This window comes from Podarcis raffonei, chromosome 13 (assembly GCF_027172205.1).
Source record: "Podarcis raffonei isolate rPodRaf1 chromosome 13, rPodRaf1.pri, whole genome shotgun sequence".
Taxonomy (NCBI): domain Eukaryota; kingdom Metazoa; phylum Chordata; class Lepidosauria; order Squamata; family Lacertidae; genus Podarcis; species Podarcis raffonei.
Genome location: NC_070614.1, coordinates 50744672 through 50762912, shown reverse-complemented (window position 1 = coordinate 50762912; position 18241 = coordinate 50744672). Strand labels below are relative to the sequence as shown.

The following is an 18241-nucleotide window of genomic DNA, read 5'->3' as shown; positions in this document are numbered from 1 at the left end:
TGTGCTTCTTGGAAGTTTGGGTGCAACTCGGCTTGCAGAAGAGATGTTTGCATGGGGTTATGATAAATAGTGTGAGGGACACCCACATTCCCTGCAGCTTTAACTCAGTGGCTCTCTGGGCCACACTTTCTGAATAAAAATTTGCTCACGCCGCACTGAATTTTCTACTGATCCGTTGGAAAACGAGAAGAAGCAACAACCAGTAGCGGTACTTGATTTATAACAGAACACAACTACTTTATGATAAGATTGTGGGACCTCCAGAAAGTATAAAACAATGCAGCTACATAGCAACATGCAGTGCTTTTTTTCTTAAAAAATGTTTAGAGGTACTCTCATTTTCCTACGCATATTGAAATGCTGCCCCTCCATGTGGCCCAACTTAGATTCACAAAATGTTTAGGGGTATGTGTACCCGTGTCCCCCCAGAAAAAAAGCACTGGCAACGTGAACCATTCCCCAAATATAATTATGGACGAGCCTATTACACAGGCACCTTAAGTATGTATACAAACTCAGTGAGGTGTGAGCTTGCGTTTGCCAAGTAATCTCATTTATATTAGGTCTAATTTGAGACACTCATTTCCTCATCAGCACAAAGAAGCCATTCTCTTTTCTGATCTTAATATTAAAGGGACCCCTGACCATTAGGTCCAGTCATGGCCAACTCTGGGGTTGCGGTGCTCATCTCGCTTTACTGGCCGAGGGAGCCGGCTTACAGCTTCCGGGTCATGTGGCCAGCATGACTAAGCCGCTTCTGGTGAACCAGAGCAGCGCACGGAAACACCGTTGACCTTCCCGCCGGAGCGGTACCTATTTATCTACTTGCACTTTGACATGCTTTCAAACTGCTAGTTTGGCAGGAGCAGGAACCAAGCAACGGGAGCTCACCCCGTCGCGGGGATTCGAACTGCCAACCTTCTGATCGGCAAGCCCAAGAGGCTCAGTGGTTTAGACCACAGTGCCACCTGCATCCCTGATCTTAATACTATACTGCACTAAATGTTTAAATGTTGCTTTGATTGTCCGTGGCTCTTCCTGCCACACTTGCTACACCCTTTGAGAACCACGGCTTCAACCTATCAGCTAACTTTTGTATCTCTCTGATGTGTAGACTGATATTCTCAGGTTGTGGGTTTAACTGTCCAGGGGTCAGAAGAGAAGTGGATTTTTAAATATATTTTTTTGCCCTGCCCTTTTAGTGACATTTCAGTGATTTCTTTATAATGTTTCTGGGTCACTTCTGAGCTTGGCATAATGCAAATATACAGTCACACACATATTGAACGTGCATAATTTTTTTTTGGGGGGGGAGGCTCTGGGTGAAGTAGCCCTCTCCATCACACTACAGTGGTACCTCAGGTTAAGTACTTAATTCGTTCCAGAGGTCCGTTCTTAACCTGAAACTGTTCTTAACCTGAAGCACCACTTTAGCTAATGGGGCCTCCTGCGGCTGTCGCTCCGCCGGAGCCCGATTTCTGTTCTCATCCTGAAGCAAAGTTCTTAACCTGAGGCAATATTTCTGGGTTAGCAGAGTCTGTAACCTGAAGTGTATGTAACCTGAAGCGTATGTAACCCGAGGTACCACTGTACTTCACCAAAAGTACACTAAAAAAAAGCATGCAGAAATGATTCAGACATAAATACTTCTTGTTATACAGTTATTGATACGTATGTGTCTTCCTTTCCGTGGGGGAGGAAATGTACGTCTTGGAAATTTTCTGGAGAACCCTAGAAAGGAATGAGTCCCACTCCATGTTTTTAAAAGAAATACATTTTTATTACATGGTGGATACAGATTTCAACACAAGGAACTATTTAAACAAGCAACCAAAAACATCCCAATACAAGCCATAACTGAGGGGGGGGGATATTATTTATAATAATAATACCTGAAAGTTTGGAGAAAAAGAAAAAAAAAGAAATTAAAGATATTTTTTAAAACGAACCTACATGGGGGGAAATTACTCGTTTTGATTTCAAACAGGCGTGTAATGAAACGTTTGCAAATGACACAGGCTTGGTAATCCAAGCGCACACTCAGCCACTCGCACACACATCCAAAAGCAAAAAAATCTTAAAATTCTACAGGAGACAGGGTGTTTATGCAGGTACGTGAAAATCAGATTTCTGGCTTATTACATTAAGAGACAATCCCTTCCACTCCACAGACCCTAACAGGATGCAAACAGGGCTGAAAAACCTGTGTCACGAGTCCTAGGTAGTGGGGCATGTGGTCTTGGGGGTGATGGGAATTGGGGGGGTCCTGGAAGACCCCCAGTTTCCCATTCATTCTGTAGAAGCACCCTGCTGGGGCCACGATCATTTGCCAAGAGGCATCTTACCTACACAAGACAGCAATGTCTTACCTGTGCAAGACCAGGATGCTGAGAACTGAGCAAAGCAGCCAATCGGCTCCTTTGGGTCTTACCCATTGGGTCACAACCTGCAAAAGACTTTCCTTAAAGTCTCTTAAGGAGCTGGGAGAAATCTGATGGGAGCCCCAACTTTCCCCCCACCCACCGCAGAACATCTCAGTGGTAGGAAAGGTTGCAGCCCTCAGACCACTTTTCACTTACCTGCAAAGTCCTCTTGGGAGTCCCAATTTGCAAACCGCTGGTTGAGGGTAAAAACAACAACAACAAAAAACACCAAAAAATGACCCTCTGGGTCCCTTCCAACTATGAAACCTCATTTCTAGATGTGTAAATGCTAACAGAGTCACTAGGTGAAGGCCCAAGCTACTAGTCCCTAAGAAACCATCTCCCTTTCTCAGAGGAGAGCGCTACATTTGAGGCAGTAAGGTGACGTCTCCATCCCCTCGTAAAGTCACCCGGCAGTGTGATCCCATCACAAAGGTTTTATTAGATAATATATATATATATATATATATTTACATACATAAATGTTTGGGGCAGGGGGGTGGGGGGCAGGAGTGTTTGTGCTCTAGGGCCAAGGCCGCCAGAAAGCCGACGGAGGCGCCAGAATCCTCTTGGCTGAGGCAGCGGCGTCTCGGCTGTGTCTCTGTTGGCCTGCGCTGGAGCAAGCGGGGTCTGGGCTCCGCAAAGATTCGCTCAGGGCCTTGACGGGTGAGTATAAGCCCTCGGGGGTCCGGGGAGGCGATTCCTCCAGCGAAGGGCTAGGAGAGAAGACGGCGAGGGTCCAGTCTTGGCTCTGGGGCTCCGGCTTGGAGGCCAGGTAGAGGTGCAAAGTGTCCAGCAGGTGGCTTTGGACGGACGGGTGGGTTTGCTGGATGAAGGCAGCGAGACCCAGGAGACACTCCCGAAAGCCCATCATGTAGCAGGTCTGGAGGGTCCCGTCTTCCGAGGGGTCGGCTCCTGGAGGGGCAGAATTGGGGAGCCAGGGAGAAGGCTGGTCACTCAAACCCTAGGGAGGTGGGCCTCCATAGCCTTGCAGGGCGTCGGGCTAGATCTCAACTCTGCAAGGCTGTGGCTCTAGAGTCCATAGAACCAGGGGATGCTCAGTGTGGGATGGAACCTAAGCAGTCAAGTCAAACACTTCCTGTTTGCCTAGAGTGGACGCAGACAGGAGGGCGTTGCTCCAGCCAGGAGGACTTCCTGTCACACCTGGTCTGTCACCTCCCTGCCAGGTAGATGGGCGTGGCCCCAGGAGACCCCGTAAAAGGGCCAGACAAGCAGCCGCCTTCCTCTTTTGCTGCTCACTTCTGATACTGGCGTATTTTGCTGTCTGCTGGCTCTCAGCCAGCAACACACGGGCTCATTCCCATACGGGATGAACTCAAATGCTCTTCTGTAACTCCAAGCTACTGCGAACTGAATGCAAGTAAAGCTTCTTCTTGTTGCTTTTCAAAGAAGGCGGTTGCGCCTTTATTCTTTTCGAGAGGGGATGAAAGGGGAATTTGCCAGGAACAAACCCAATCTGGACAAAGCCAGATTGGACTGCTTAAGTAAAGGTAAAGGTACCCTTGACCATTAGGTCCAGCCGCGGACGACTCTGGGGTTGCGGCGCTCATCTCGCTTTATTGGCCGAGGGAGCCGGCGTACAGCTTCCAGGTCATGTGGCCAGCATGACTAAGCCGCTTCTGGCGAACCAGAGCAGCGCACAGAAACGCCGTTTACCTTCCCGCCGGAGTGGTACCTATTTATCTACTTGCACTTCGTGCTTTCGAACTGCTAGGTTGGCAGGAGCAGGGACCGAGCAACGGGAGCTCACCCCGTCGCGGGGATTTGAACCGCCGACCTTCTGATCAGGAAGTCCTAGGCTCTGTGGTTTAACCCGCAGCGCCACCCGCATCCCTTGACTGGGAATGTACTCTGCTACTAACTCACTAGCGTGAGTGAGGAAGGATAATATTTAATCGATATGTCCTCTCCTACTATCCGCTATTCCAAACACTCAGGAGGTGGTTGCAGCCCTCTGGGCCTCCCCACCTGGCCCATGGGACTCTTAAGCTCCTCCCTCCCCCAGGCCACCCCCATCTCCGTCCCTCCCTGAGCATCCTTGTCTGTCTGGATGGAGGGAGGGTGGGTGTAGAAATTTCTGGCTTTGGCAAGGTGGGAATGGGGACTCCCCATGCACTGAAGAACAGGGAGCAAAGCATTTGAGCAACTCACAAGCACTCTCACGGACCTGGTCTGCCCAGGTGTCTCTGATACAGCCACATAAGCCCCCCAACACCCACCATGCAGGTCATTTGTACCCTGGGGTTTAGCTGCGTTCATCTCCCGCAGGTATCCTACAGCAATCTCCAAGATCTCCGCTTTCTCCACCTTGGGGTTCTTCAGAGTCTGTAAAGAAAGAGGCCCGAGAAGAAGGGGGCTGAAGGGGAAACTTTTGCAGGGAATAGGCAGTGGCTGGGGGGCAGAGCAACGGATCAGCGTGCTGACAGTCCCGGGTTCAGCTATCGGCAGGTCTAGGGAGCATAGCTGTCAACTTACAGATTTGAAAATAAGGGACCAGCAGCCTCGGAAATAAGAGATCAGCAGCCAAAATAAGGGATTTTCAGAGTACAGGTATGTTCAATTTCTGAGCCCCTCCGAGCCAAAGGCAGAAAGCCCAGCCAGCAGCCAAACGAAGCCTCAAGCGGTGGTTCCCCCAGCGCAGCAACCCGGCAAAGGGGATGCAGCAAGGGAAACCACTGTCACCTCTCTGCTGGGAAGCGCTGAGCAAAGGCGAGTCCCCAGGCAACGCGGCCGATTTGATCGGCACAAGGCATGCAAGCTCCACCCCCCAGTCGTTCTCAGACTCCTTATTGGGTGAGCAACGCAGCCAAGCAACCCAGTTGGAGCCTCCCTCCTCCCTGGCCGGCAGGGAGGGAGGGAGGGAGAGGAGCTGCTTCCTTTGACACCCGGGAAATTTAAGGGACATCATCAATAAGGGACAGCAGCGGGACACGGCGCTGGGATAAGGGACTTTCCCACCAAATAAGGGACGGTTGCCAGCTATGCTGGGGAGGGCTGGGACTGCAAAGGACACCTCCCACATGCAGATCCTTATCGCCTCGCCGACCCCCCACCCCGCCCAGGATCTACTGCTGCGAAGCAGCCACAGGGATTTTGCAAATCACTGCGCAAGTGCCAACTTACTCTTGAGGAACATGGACAGGATAGACGAGACAGGAATAAGGGTAGAGAATACCTGATCAAGTCTCCGGGGCCACCTATTTCTCTGCCAATTCCTTTTAACCAAAGCCTTCCTTTTAGAGCAGAGTCATGTAGAGCAATAGCTCCACCTGCTGGCAGTTGAAGAAATAAACGCACAATCCACTTCAATGCACTTTAAGGGGGTTCAATTAACGCTAAGGCCTCCTCGGGAAATCGGAAGGCCACAAAGTTGACGCAGACCCACGGGTCTGAAACTATCCCAAACGGCAGCGGTTACATTCTCAGGGAGAAGTCCTGGCTAGGACTTGCGGGGAATGGGATGGGGGGGCTGTGGGGAGCAGGGGGGGCAGGCTGGCTGCAGGGGACACCTCCTCACTGACCTGGCTGTGGGTCCTCTGAAGGAGCAGCAGGCGCAGTTCCTCCAGGCTCCGATTGATGCGGTCGCGGCGACGCTTCTCTGCCAGGGGCTTCAGCATCTGAATAGACAAACAATTGGGGGGGTTGACCCCTGGGTGGGGTGGGCAGCCGCTTTGATAGACAGGCACTGATACACTCCATTGCAGAGCAGGATCCTCCCTTTCCCATGAACAGGTTGTGCCAAGACCTTTCTTAGATCACCAAATGTACCCATCAACCACCGCACTAAAAAAAAGGGTTGGGGGGTAGTGAAGACAACACAGAGCTGAACGGGGCCAATGGTCGCTCCCTCCCCCCCATTTTGGATGCTACAACGCCTCCTCTCTCTATTCTTCCTCTCTTTATCCCCCCAGGCAGGCAAATTCTCTAGGTTGGATGGAACCAGGGCCGGATTTAGGTTTGATGAGGCCCTCAGCTACTGGAGGTAACAGGGCCTTTATATGTCCAGCGGTCCTTTGTCAGCAACAAATTGTCACTGTTTTGTGTGTTGAATATATGCTCTGTGGTCATTTATGGGCCTAATAGATATCTAAAGGAATGCGGGTGGCGCTGTGGGTTAAACCACAGAGCCTAGGACTCGCCGATCAGAAGGTCGGCAGTTTGAATCCCCGCTTGTTCGGTCCCTGCTCCTGCAGGAAGGTACCACTCCGGCAGGAAGGCAAACGGCGTTTCCGTGCGCTGCTCTGGTTCGCCAGAAGCGGCTTAGTCATGCTGGCCACATGACCCGGAAGCTGTACGCCGGCGTCCTCGGCCAATAAAGCGAGATGAGCGCCGCAACCCCAGAGTCGGCCACGATTGGACCTAATGGTAAGGGGTCCCTTTACCTTTACCTAGCTATCTAAAGCCATTTGCCCGTGTTGCCATGCAACCAGTTCATGCAGAATGTAGGCACCCTATATATAGAAAGAAACAAACCAGTGATATTTTAAGGAGCAGGCTAGCAGGGGGACCCCATTAACACAAAACACTGTTGCTGTATGTAGGTTTTATTTGTTTTTTATCTTATATTGGGGGGGGGGATTCCCCTTTGAATTTTTTTGGGGCCCCCAAGAGAGTGGGGCCCTAAGCTATAGCTTGTTTAGCTTATACATAAATCCAGCCCTGGGTGAAGCGAGTCCGTCGTCCCGTCCCCGTCCCCCCCCCCCGTGCAGGCATGACAGTAGGTAGCGCTTTTGCTGCCCCCTAGAGGCAGCGAGGCAAATAGCTGTGGGGGGGTGCTATGTTTTTCTGGAATGAATGGCCCTTCATTTCACAATAAAAAAGGGAATCAAACCCTGTAATCTCGACGTTAACATCAGGTTGCGATCCCAGGCCTGCTTTCTTGAAAAGGTTTCTGTCAAAATCCACACAGCTCTGTTCTTCTTGGTGCCTGCTAAAAGCCTTTGGGTTTAAGCAAGCCTACCCGGTTAGGTCTCCTGCCAACCTAGCAGTTCGAAAGCACGTCAAAGTGCAAGTAGATAACTAGGTACCACTCCGGCGGGAAGGTAAATGGCATTTCCGTGCTCTGCTCTGGTTCACCAGAAGCGGCTCAGTCATGCTGGCCACATGACCCAGAAGCTGGACGCCGGCTCCCATGGCCAATAAAGCGAGATGAGCGCCGCAACCCCAGAGTCAGCCACGACTGGACCTAATGGTCAGGGGCCCCTTTACCTTTTACCAGGTTAGGTAGAATTTCGACGTGCCTGTTTTCATCTGTTTGGGGTTTGTTTGTTTTTAGTTTATCGCCGATTTAAAATTGTTGAATGTTTTAAATAGTTGTTCTCACCCATAACTGTATTAGTTTATTCCAGCTGCAAACCACTTTGAGGTGGGTTTGTTTGTTTGCCTGTTTGTTTTTCAATGAAGCGGTGTATCAATTTTATGAAATTAATTAAAACGTGTCGAGCATCGGAGCATTAATGTGAAATTCGTTGTTCTTTATCTAATGTGGGGGCAAATCTAAAACGATCTGCAGCTTCCTTGATAACGTGCCCATCACAGCTGCCTCCAGCCCAAGTCAGGCATCTTCTGCAAAATCCACTGGATAAGGAACACACTTTCTCCTTCAGCTGAGCCCTCCCCTATCCTACTTGAAAACCGCCCCCTTCCCAAATGCCCAGGAAGCAATTCCTATAAAGCCCCCTCCCTCCCGCTTCCCCTGGTAATATGGGAGGGGCCTGGAGCAGCCAGGACTCGCTTCTGCCTGGAAGAATTTGCAACATCTTTGCTTGTTGCAAAATCGCTTTCCTCGCCCCACCCTTTCAATTCTCCCTTAATCCAACCAGCCCCAAAATGCAAAATCCACACATGCATCCCACCAGATCGAAAACCCGCCAGGCCTTTAGAGACAGCATTAAGAAAAGTTTGCCAAATTGCACGTGAAATTATTTCGCCCAGTTAAAAGGAGACAAAAGAGCATCATCATCATCATTTTGCAGGTCCTTCCCAGAATTCTGCAACTCCTTTTGGCACAACCACCGATCAGGCAAAAAAAAAATACCCCCCTCCTCCGACATATACACACGTTACTTTGTTTCAGAGCATCACGTGTTGGCGTTGTTGTTTGTTAATTATTGCGATGGCCGTCTGTATGTTTTCCGTAGCTAATACCGGCACTTTCACCGCGGACTCAGCGCCCTGGCACAAGATATAAGCTCCTGAGGGTTGCAGCGAAAGTTAGTCCTACTCAAGAGTATACCCATTGGAAATTAACGGCACGGCGAGCTTAGCTCCATTCAGGGGGTCTACTCCCTGTGTGTGTACAGTATTGTGACGCATTCGTGCAAGAAGAAAGGGGAATTGTGATATGCGCTGCTGCAAAACTGGTACATTCATTCATTCATTATATTCCGCCGCCGCCCCCAGGAGACGCCAGCAACAAAACAACACAAATTCAAAACATTACAAGACAAACATTTAAAGACAATCAAATCTCACCGCTAAATAAATTCATGGTGGCCAAGATCAAAACCTCATCCAAGTGCCTGGATTAATTTATTTATAATTTTTTAATTTTTAATTTATTTATTTTTAATTTATTTATTTTTTATTTTTAGTCCTTCCCAAAAAAAGTCCACCAAGCGGAGACAGGCGCCCCCCAGGAAAGGGCAGAGGGCGAGTTCTTCCTTCAGGGGGGTAGCCAGGGCGGTGCCCTCCAGAAAGTGTGGGGCTCCACGGCTCCCATCACCCCAGATCCCGAATGCAGTCCCCTCTCCTCCCCTGATCCGCGCGCAGCCCGTGCGCAAGAGATGCGCCCAGCAAGGGCGCGCGCCATCTCCGCACAGCTCCCTCCAGAAAAGACCACGCAGAGCAAGCCAGCGCGCTTCTGTGGCTAAGGAGCCGGTCCTCTCTTCCCGGGGTAGGGAAGATCTGCGTCCCCTCCACCCCATCCCCGGGTAATTCCCGGAGTGTGGCCAATGGTCAGGGCTGGTGGGAGCCGGCGGGGCGCAGCAGCAGCGCCTGGCGAGCCTGGATGGCGGTGCGTAGGCGAGGACCTGGGTTCAAATCCTCCCACTCAGCCGCCGGGTGACCCTGGGCCGGTGGCACCCGGTCAGCCCAACCTACCTCGCGAGGTTGTAGGGACAAAATGGAGAGGACCACATTGAGCTCCTTGAAGGATGGATGGATAGATATAGATAGACAGATATAGATAGATAGATAGATAGATAGATAGACAGATAGATAGATATAGATGATATATAGATAGATATAGATAGATAGATAGATAGATAGATAGATAGATAGATGATAAATAGATAGATATAGATGATAGATAGATAGATGATAAATAGATAGATATAGATGATAGATAGATAGATGATAGATAGTTGGATAGACAGACAGATGATCAATAGATAGATAGATAGATAGATGATAGATAGATACAGATGATAGATAGAGATAGATAGATAGATAGATAGATAGATAGATAGAGATAGATGGATAGATAGATAGATAGATAGATCCACTTTCTCTGGTTCAATCCTCCATACACACCAACCCTCTTAGCTCTCTACGCTGAGCCCCCCCAAAAAACCCCTTGCCCCCCACTTTCCTTCCCCTGATGCAGCCCATATACCTTTCTCACCCCTCCTGGCTCAGAGCTCTGCGTAGTCACCATCGCCTCCGGGATCTCCTCTGGCAAGCCTGCCTTTCCCCCGCCGGGGACGATGGTCAAAGTGAGCCAGCCCCCCTGCGACCCCCCGCCCTCTTTTCCCTCCTCCTCCTCCTTTAATGACCCATCAGGCGCAGCCCACATCTGGGGGAGTGAGTTTGATCCGTCCCTTTCAGCAGCACGCGCGCGCCCGCGCGCACACACACTCCATGGGTGTGAAATGTGGGGGGTGGGGGGGACACACCCAAATGTTAAAACTTTAACAAGCAGTCAATACCTCCTTCCCCCAGGGTACTGGAAGGGATCACCATCAGATCTGCTTTGCTTGGCTCAGAGTGGGTTGCAATAATTTGCATGTCAACTTTTAAAAAATAAAAATTAAAATTAAATTATACTTACTTTTCAAGCTTATACACTTCACTAATTTTTCAATCATTTTGACATTTCAAAACTTGACTTCCTTCGCCCTCTTTCTACGGCTCCTTAAATTTATTGTTAATATATTCTGCACATCCAAATTAACTTAATTTGCTCATTTATTCATCTTCTTTAAATATATACTCCTGTGAAACTGCAGGTTATTACAATAATCCTGCCAATGTTTTAATCTGTTTACATGCATGTCATCTTTGATTATCTTGCCACCCCACCCCCAGATTTTCAGTTACGGGTGGTGCTGGGTTTGGGGGATTCCTTTTAAGCGAAAGCAAGGTAGCGGTGTAGCCTTAGAATTCAGAGTCTCTGTGATCCTAGCTTTCTTGCATAGTCGAGACTAGAGAATCTTGCTAAAGGAGGAGTGTGTGTGTGTTAATGCTGAATGTTTTGGCCTTTTGGTTAAGCCACAGGAGCGGGTTCCAATTCTTCTAAGGCGGAGATATTTCTCCAAATAAATCCAATTTTTTAAAAAATAAGAATTTGACTTCTGGAATGCTGTCCACTTTCAGAGCTGTTTTGATTCAGATCCAAAGCAGTTAGTTCGGTGGTTGTCATGGCAGTGTAAGGGAAAGGGCTTCGTTTCTGAAACGAAAAAGCAGGTGGTTTTGTGTGTCATGTTGTTGTTGTTGTTGTTGTTTAGTCATTTAGTCGTGTTCGACTCTTCGTGACCCCATGGACCAGAGCACGCCAGGCACTCCTGTCTTCCACTGCCTCCCGCAGTTTGTTCAGACTCATGTTTGTAGCTTCGAAGACACTATCCATCCATCTCGTCCTCTGTTGTCCCCTTCTCCTTCTGCCCTCCATCTTTCCCAACATCAGGGTCTTTTCCAGGGAGTCTTCTCTTCTCATGAGGTGGCCAAAATATTGGAGCCTCAGCTTCACGATCTGTCCTTCCAGTGAGCACTCAGGGCTGATTTCCTTCAGAATGGAGAGGTTGGATCTTCTTGCAGTCCATGGGACTCTCCAGAGTCTCCTCCAGCACCAGAATTCAAAAGCATCCATTCTTTGGCGATCAGCCTTCTTTATGGTCCAGCTCTCACTTCCATACATCACTACTGGGAAAACCATAGCTTTGTTGGCAAGGTGATGTCTCTACTTTTTAAGATGCTGTCTAGGTTGGTCATTGCTTTCCTCCCAAGAAGCAGGCGTCTCTTAATTTCGTGGCTGCTGTCACCATCTGCAGTGATCATGGAGCCCAAGAAAGTGAAATGATGCATTGCCAATGTGCTGTCTCTCCCCCCCACTGCCTTTAAATACCTGCATTGCAGGGGGTTGGACTAGATGACCCTTGGGGTCCCTTCCAATTCTACAATTATATTATTCTTTTTTTAAAAAAAAATCACCCAGTTTTTAAAAAATGTTTAAAATGTTTATTTTTTTACCAACAACCAAAACACAAACAGTGAAACCCCCCCCCCAGGCGACTGATACATTCGGTATACATAATCAATGATAACATATTCAAATCAACCATATGTACAATTCTATATACGTTAATACTCCTCCCTCCACAAGGTTTATTTAACTTTCAACATTTTGATTGCCCCAAATTGTTCAAACCTACCCAAATAATTCAATATCTTCTCAAACCAATCCTCCTCTTTCTCACTGACCTTAAACCCTTTCATTCTGTGTATCTTCACAGTTAGATATTCTAGAATTATAATATTATTCAGTTTTTTCCTCCATTGGTTCACCCCTAGCTCTTCTGCATTTTTCCAGTTACTTGCTATAACCGGTCTGGCTGCAGTTACCATCGGTTTTACCCATTTACATTCCTCTTTTGTTTTTAACTCAGTGCTACTCAGACTAATAAGAACCATTAATTTAGATATTCCCACCTTCCTACCCACAATACTGAGGTTTCTATACCAATCTGTAAAAATCACCCAGTTAAGCTTTTCCCTTTATGGCATCTTTTCCATGCTTAGGGAGGGGGGACGGATCCTGCAAGTCGATTCCGCCTGTTGGGAAGCCGCAAGCTGACAAAAGGCCCCTGAAGAAGAAAAGGCCTCATATTCCAAGAAAACGGCCAGGCGGAATCAGAGCTAGGGCTCAGCTGCCCGCACTGCTGTTTGAAGCATAGAACTGTAGAATTGTTGAGTTGGAAGGGACCCGAGGGTCATCTAGTCCAACCCCCTACAATGCAGGAATCTCAGCTAAAGCATTCAGGACAGATGGCCATCCGACCTCTGCTTATAAACCTCCAAGGAAGGAGAGACCACAATAGGAGACAGTCACGGTCATGTAGATAGTCTATGTCATGGGTAGGCAAACTAAGTCCTGGGGGCCGGATCCGGCCCAATCGCCTTCTAAATCCGGCCTGCGGACAGTCCGGGAATCAGTGTGTTTTTCCATGAGTAGAATGTGTCCTTTTATTTAAAATGCATTCCTGGGTTATTTGTGGGGCATAGGAATTCGTTCATTTTTTCCCTTCAAAATATAGTCCGGCCCCCCACAAGGTCTGAGGGACGGTGGACTGGCCCCCTGCTGAAAAGTTTGCTGACTCCTGGTTTATGTCACAGGGGCCAGCAAAATTTTTCAGCACGGGGCCGGTCCACTGCCCCTCAGACCTTGTGGGGGGGCAGACTATATTTTGGAGGGGGGGAAATGAACCAGTTCCTCTGCCTCACAAATAACCCAGAGATGAATTTTAAATAAAAGCACACATTCTACTCATGTAAAAACACGAGGCAGGCCCCACAAATAACCCAGAGATGCATTTTAAATAAAAGGACACATTCTACTCATGTAAAAACACGCTGATTCCCGGACCGTCCGCAGGCTGGTTTTAGAAGGCAATTGGGCCAGATCTGGCCCCCGGGCCTTAGTTTGCCTACCCATGGTCTATGAGCACGTGCAGAATGCTTTCGCCTCATCCGTGTCTCTGGGCGCGCACAGAGTGCTTTCACCTCACCACTAAACAACCACAAGTCCTTCCTGTGACCCATCTGGGTTTGGGGGAAAGGGGCATTTGACTAGTGTAGAACTGGGGGGGGACGACGACGGTGGGGGGGGGTGCTTGAGCCCCGGCACCTCTTATTAAGCCCATTAATTAAGCAGAGAAATCACCTTGCCAATAAAGGTCCGTATGGTTAAAGCTCTGGTTTTCCCAGTAGTGATGTATGGAAGTGAGAGCTGGACCATAAAGAAGGCTGATCGCCGAAGAATGGATGCTTTTGAATTCTGGTGCTGGAGGAGACTCTTGAGAGTCCCATGGACTGCAAGAAGATCAAACCTCTCCATTCGGAAGGAAATCAGCCCTGAGTGCTCACTGGAAGGACAGATCCTGAAGCTGAGGCTCCAAGACTTTGCCCACCTCATGAGAAGATAAGACTTCCTGGAAAGGAAGAACCACTATTCCAAGTCTGGGAAAGAAATAAAAATATATTGGAAAGGAAGACACCTTGGTGGATTTCACCAATAGAGGTGTTAACTATAAAAAAAATTAAACATGGAAGGGAAGAATGCCACCTATGAAGAACTAACTTGGAAGACAGATCAAGGGATTAAACTTAGACCGTATGAAGAGATCAAAAATTTATTTACAGGGTGGTTGCAATACCACCAAGTAAATGACCTGCTAAAAGAAAATAAAAAGAAAGTAGGATTTGAAGATAAAAAATCTAAATTTAATGTAGAAGTTATAGAAGGTAAGAACAAAACACTGTCAAGGATGTATGATATTTTGCTGGAGTGGTATACAAAAGATGAGGAGGTGAAGGAGGCTATGACTAAGTGGGCGATAGATATTGGATATAACATCGACTTTGAGAGGTGGTTGGAACTATGGAACAAGAATATGAGATTTACGGCTTGCACAGCACTAAAGGAAAACCTGTGGAAAATGATCTACAGGTGGTATCACACACCAGTGAAATTAGCGAAGATTTATAAGTTGAAGGATAAAAGATGCTGGAAATGTAGAGAGGTAGAAGGTGACCTCTACCATATGTGGTGGTCGTGTTGCAAAGTGAGAGGCTTTTGGGAACTGGTTTATAATGAACTTAAAAAAATCTTGAAATATACATTTCCCAAAAAGCCAGAAGCCTTTTTGTTAGGAATGGTCGGTAAAGAAATTAAAAAAGAAGATAAGATCTTGTTTCTATATGCTACGACAGCTGCAAGAATTATGTTAGCACAAAATTGGAAATTAGAAGTAATACCCAACATAAGTGATTGGCAGGTTAAAATGATAAATTATGCTGAGCTTGATAGAATATCAGGAAGATTAAGGGACCAAGACGAACAGAAATTTCATGATAATTGGAAGAAATATTTAATGTATATGGAATCTAAATCTCAGGTGACACTGGCGGGGTTGAAATAACTCTAACAGCGGGAAAGGACTATGTAAAAGAGTTAAAAAGTACACGACTATATAATTTATTTGATACTTACCAAAGGAGTGGAGGGAAGTCCAAGGCTCAGTTAAGACTAACTCAGTTGTGTATTTTATTTATGATTTGTGAAGTGGATATAATTTGTATAAGGTATGTGGTGGATTTTTTGTTTATGTTTTTCTTGTATATATGTGCAAATATGAATAAAAATTTATATATGCAAGACTTCCTGGAAAAGACCCTGATGTTGGGAAAGATGGAGGGCACAAGGAGAAGGGGATGACGGAGGACGAGATGGTGGGACAGTGTTCTCGAAGCTACCAGCATGAGTTTGACCAAACTGCGGGAGGCAGTGGAAGACAGGAGTGCCTGGCGTGCTCTGGTCCAGGGGGCCACGAAGAGTCGGACACGACTAAATGACTAAACAACAACAATTAAGCAGGAGTGGGAAATGTTAACGGAGACTAGGGAATGTGGCGGTTGGGGTGGGTAGGACCAACGCCAGCTGTGGGGAAAAGTCATTACCCCTCCATCCCCACACCACACCACACCACCCCACACATCAGGAACTGTGAAAGTCTGCCAAATGGGGACCAGTAAAATAGGCCCTGAAATTTGGCGTGAAAGCAGAGAGACGCAGGAGGGGACAAAAAAGTGGCAAAAGGGGTTTATTTTTCAAGGGAAAGAGCACAGACAACCCCCTGATATGTTGGAAGGAAGAAATACCGATGTCTGTTAGACTACACTGCCCAAAGCGCTTAGCACCCACTCCAACACACTACACAACAACCCTGTGAGATAGGCAGTTCTTTGTGTGAGAAAGGGCACTAATAAATTCTGGGTGCTCACCTCTGATTCCTGCACCGCAGGGCGTTGGGCTAGATGTCTGGGGAAGGGGTCCTTTCCAGCTCTACAATTCTACTTTTCGAAAATGAAGTGGGGGGGGGTGAGGAAGGGGTGTGCAGAATTAAGGGAAATTGGGAAGGGTTTTGCCAATTTGTGTGCGTTGGGAACAGGGCCGGATTTAGGTTTGATGAGGCCCTAAGCTACTGAAGGCAATGGGGCCCATTAAATGTCCAGCTGTCCTTTGCCAACAAGAAATTGTCTCTGTTTTTTGTGTTGAATATATGCTATAGGGTAATTTATGAACCTCATAGGTATCTGAAGCCATTTGCACATAACAAAATATGTATTTTAACAAAGTAATTGTTGAGAAGTCCATGGAGAATGCAAAGTCCATGTAGAATGGAGGCACCCTATATATAGTAAAGGTAAAGGGACCCCTGACCATTAGGTCCAGTCGTGACCGACTCCGGGGTTGTGGCGCTCATCTCGCTTTATTGGCCGAGGGAGCCGGCGTACAGCTTCCGGGTCATGTGGCCAGCATGACTGAGCCGCTTCTGGCGAACCAGAGCAGCGCACGGAAACGCCGTTTACCTTCCCGCCAGAGTGGTACCTATTTATCTACTTGCACTTTGACGTGCTTTCGAACTGCTAGGTTGGCAGGAACCCTATATATAGAAAGGAGCAAACCAGTGATATTTTAGGGAGCAGGCTAGCAGGCGGGGCCCATTACTTACATCATAGGAGCCTACACAACGCAAAACACTGTTGCTGTATGCAGGTTTTATTTTATTTGTTTTGTATCTTATATATTGGAAATACCCAGTTTTTTTCCCTTTAATTTTTTTTGGGGGGAGCCCAAGAGAGCGGGGCCCTAAGCTATAGCTTGTTTAACTATAGCGACATTTTCCCACCTTCGCCGCATCAAGCAATTGGTCCCTTACCTTTCCCGCCCCGACCTGGCCACAGTGATCCATGCAACGGTCACCTCCAGGCTTGACTACTGTAATTCGCTCTATGCGGGGCTGCCCTTGAAGCTGTCCCAGAAACTCCAGCGGGTGCAGAATGCTGCAGCGAGGCTCCTCACGGGGTCCCTGCCATGGGAGCATATTCACCCAGTGCTTTTCCAGCTGCACTGGCTCCCGGTTGGGTACAGGGTCAGATTTAAGGTGATGGCTTTGACCTTTAAAGCCCTTCACGGCCTAGGACCCTCGTACCTACAGGACCGCCTCTCCCGGTATGCCCCGCGGAGGACCTTAAGGTCCATAAATAGCAACACCCTAGAGGTCCCGGGCCCTAAGGAAGTTAGATTGGCTTCAACTAGAGCCAGGGCCTTTTCAACACTGGCCCCGACTTGGTGTAACGCTCTGTCTCATGAGACCAGGGCCCTGCAGGATCTGATTTCTTTCTGCAGGGCCTGTAAGGCAGAGTTGTTCCGCCTGGCCTTTGGCTTGGAATCAACTTGATTCCCTCCCCCTCTTTCTTTTTTCCTTTCTCCTCCCGTGATGAGGCTGCATTTTAATGTTCCAATGCTGTATTTTAATCTTGTTTTTAAGTTGTATTCATTCAACTTGTTTTTATTATTGCTAGTTAGCCGCCCTGAGCCCAGCCTTGGCTGGGGAGGGCAGGGTATAAATAAAATGTAATTATTATTATTATTATTATTATTATTATTATACGTAAATCCGGCACTGGTGGAAGGGGGAAATATACAGGTGGGATCTCTCTCCTCCACTTGCAAGATCCCTTTCATTCAGCACAGAAGCAAAAGCAAGGATGGCTGCCTTCGATTTTAGCATTTCGAATTACTGACAAATTCCTAAGCAATCCCCTGAAAGCCCTGCAGAGAGAAAGGGCTGCAGGGCTGCAGGGCTGCAATGAATTACTGCCCCACCTGGGCTCTGATAATGAGTTTATAGCTGGCTGGCTGGAGAGGAAGGAATTGGAATTCTTCTCACCTACCGGCTGCAACGTCCCAGGGTCCCATTTGGGCCCTTGGTTTATGGGCTTTAGCATCACATCTCCGGATCAAACTCCCAGAAAGACTAAGGACCACCCTCTGCTCTCCTCAGGGGGCGGAAGTGTGTTTATTTATTTATTGTACTTATTGCAATCACGTCCCACCTTCTTCTCCGAAGCCATTCCCCCCCACGCAACAACAACCCTGCGAGGTAGGTTAATAATAATAATAATAATAATAATAATAATAATAATAATAATTTTTATTTATACCCCGCCATCCCCAGCCAAGGCCAGGCTCAGGGCGGCTAACAAGCAATAATAAAAACAAGTTGAATAAATACAACTTAAAAACAAGATTAAAATACAACATTAAAATAGGGAAACATTTTTAGGTTAGGCTGAGAGGCAGTGGCAGAACTGGCAAAACTGACACACAAGCTATGGGACAAGGATAACTGTGACTTTAAGGATGAATGGGAACCCTTGACAAAGTATTTGAAGAGGCAACAAAGCGAACTGGACTCCTTGGCTGGCTTTGAATAAACATTCACAAACTTTTTATT

At 47.7% G+C, this 18241-nt stretch overlaps 1 protein-coding gene across 3 annotated transcripts; it reads right to left on the bottom strand.

The window, feature by feature from the left end:
* Positions 1-1758: 1758 nt before the first annotated feature.
* HES7 (hes family bHLH transcription factor 7) lies at positions 1759-10168 on the bottom strand. Of its 3 annotated transcripts, none has more exons than XM_053362864.1 (4): positions 10060-10168; positions 5966-6061; positions 4664-4769; positions 1759-3338 (listed from the first exon to the last, which is right to left on the bottom strand). In XM_053362864.1, exons 1-4 carry the CDS (start codon positions 10099-10101, stop codon positions 2947-2949), a joined length of 636 nt encoding a protein of 211 aa, XP_053218839.1. In that variant the 5' UTR covers positions 10102-10168; the 3' UTR covers positions 1759-2946. The 3 variants fall into 3 exon arrangements, with proteins under 3 accessions (XP_053218839.1, XP_053218841.1, XP_053218840.1); XM_053362866.1 differs by having other exon boundaries at positions 4682-4769; XM_053362865.1 differs by having other exon boundaries at positions 10069-10168.
* Between the last annotated feature and the right edge of the window lie 8073 nt (positions 10169-18241).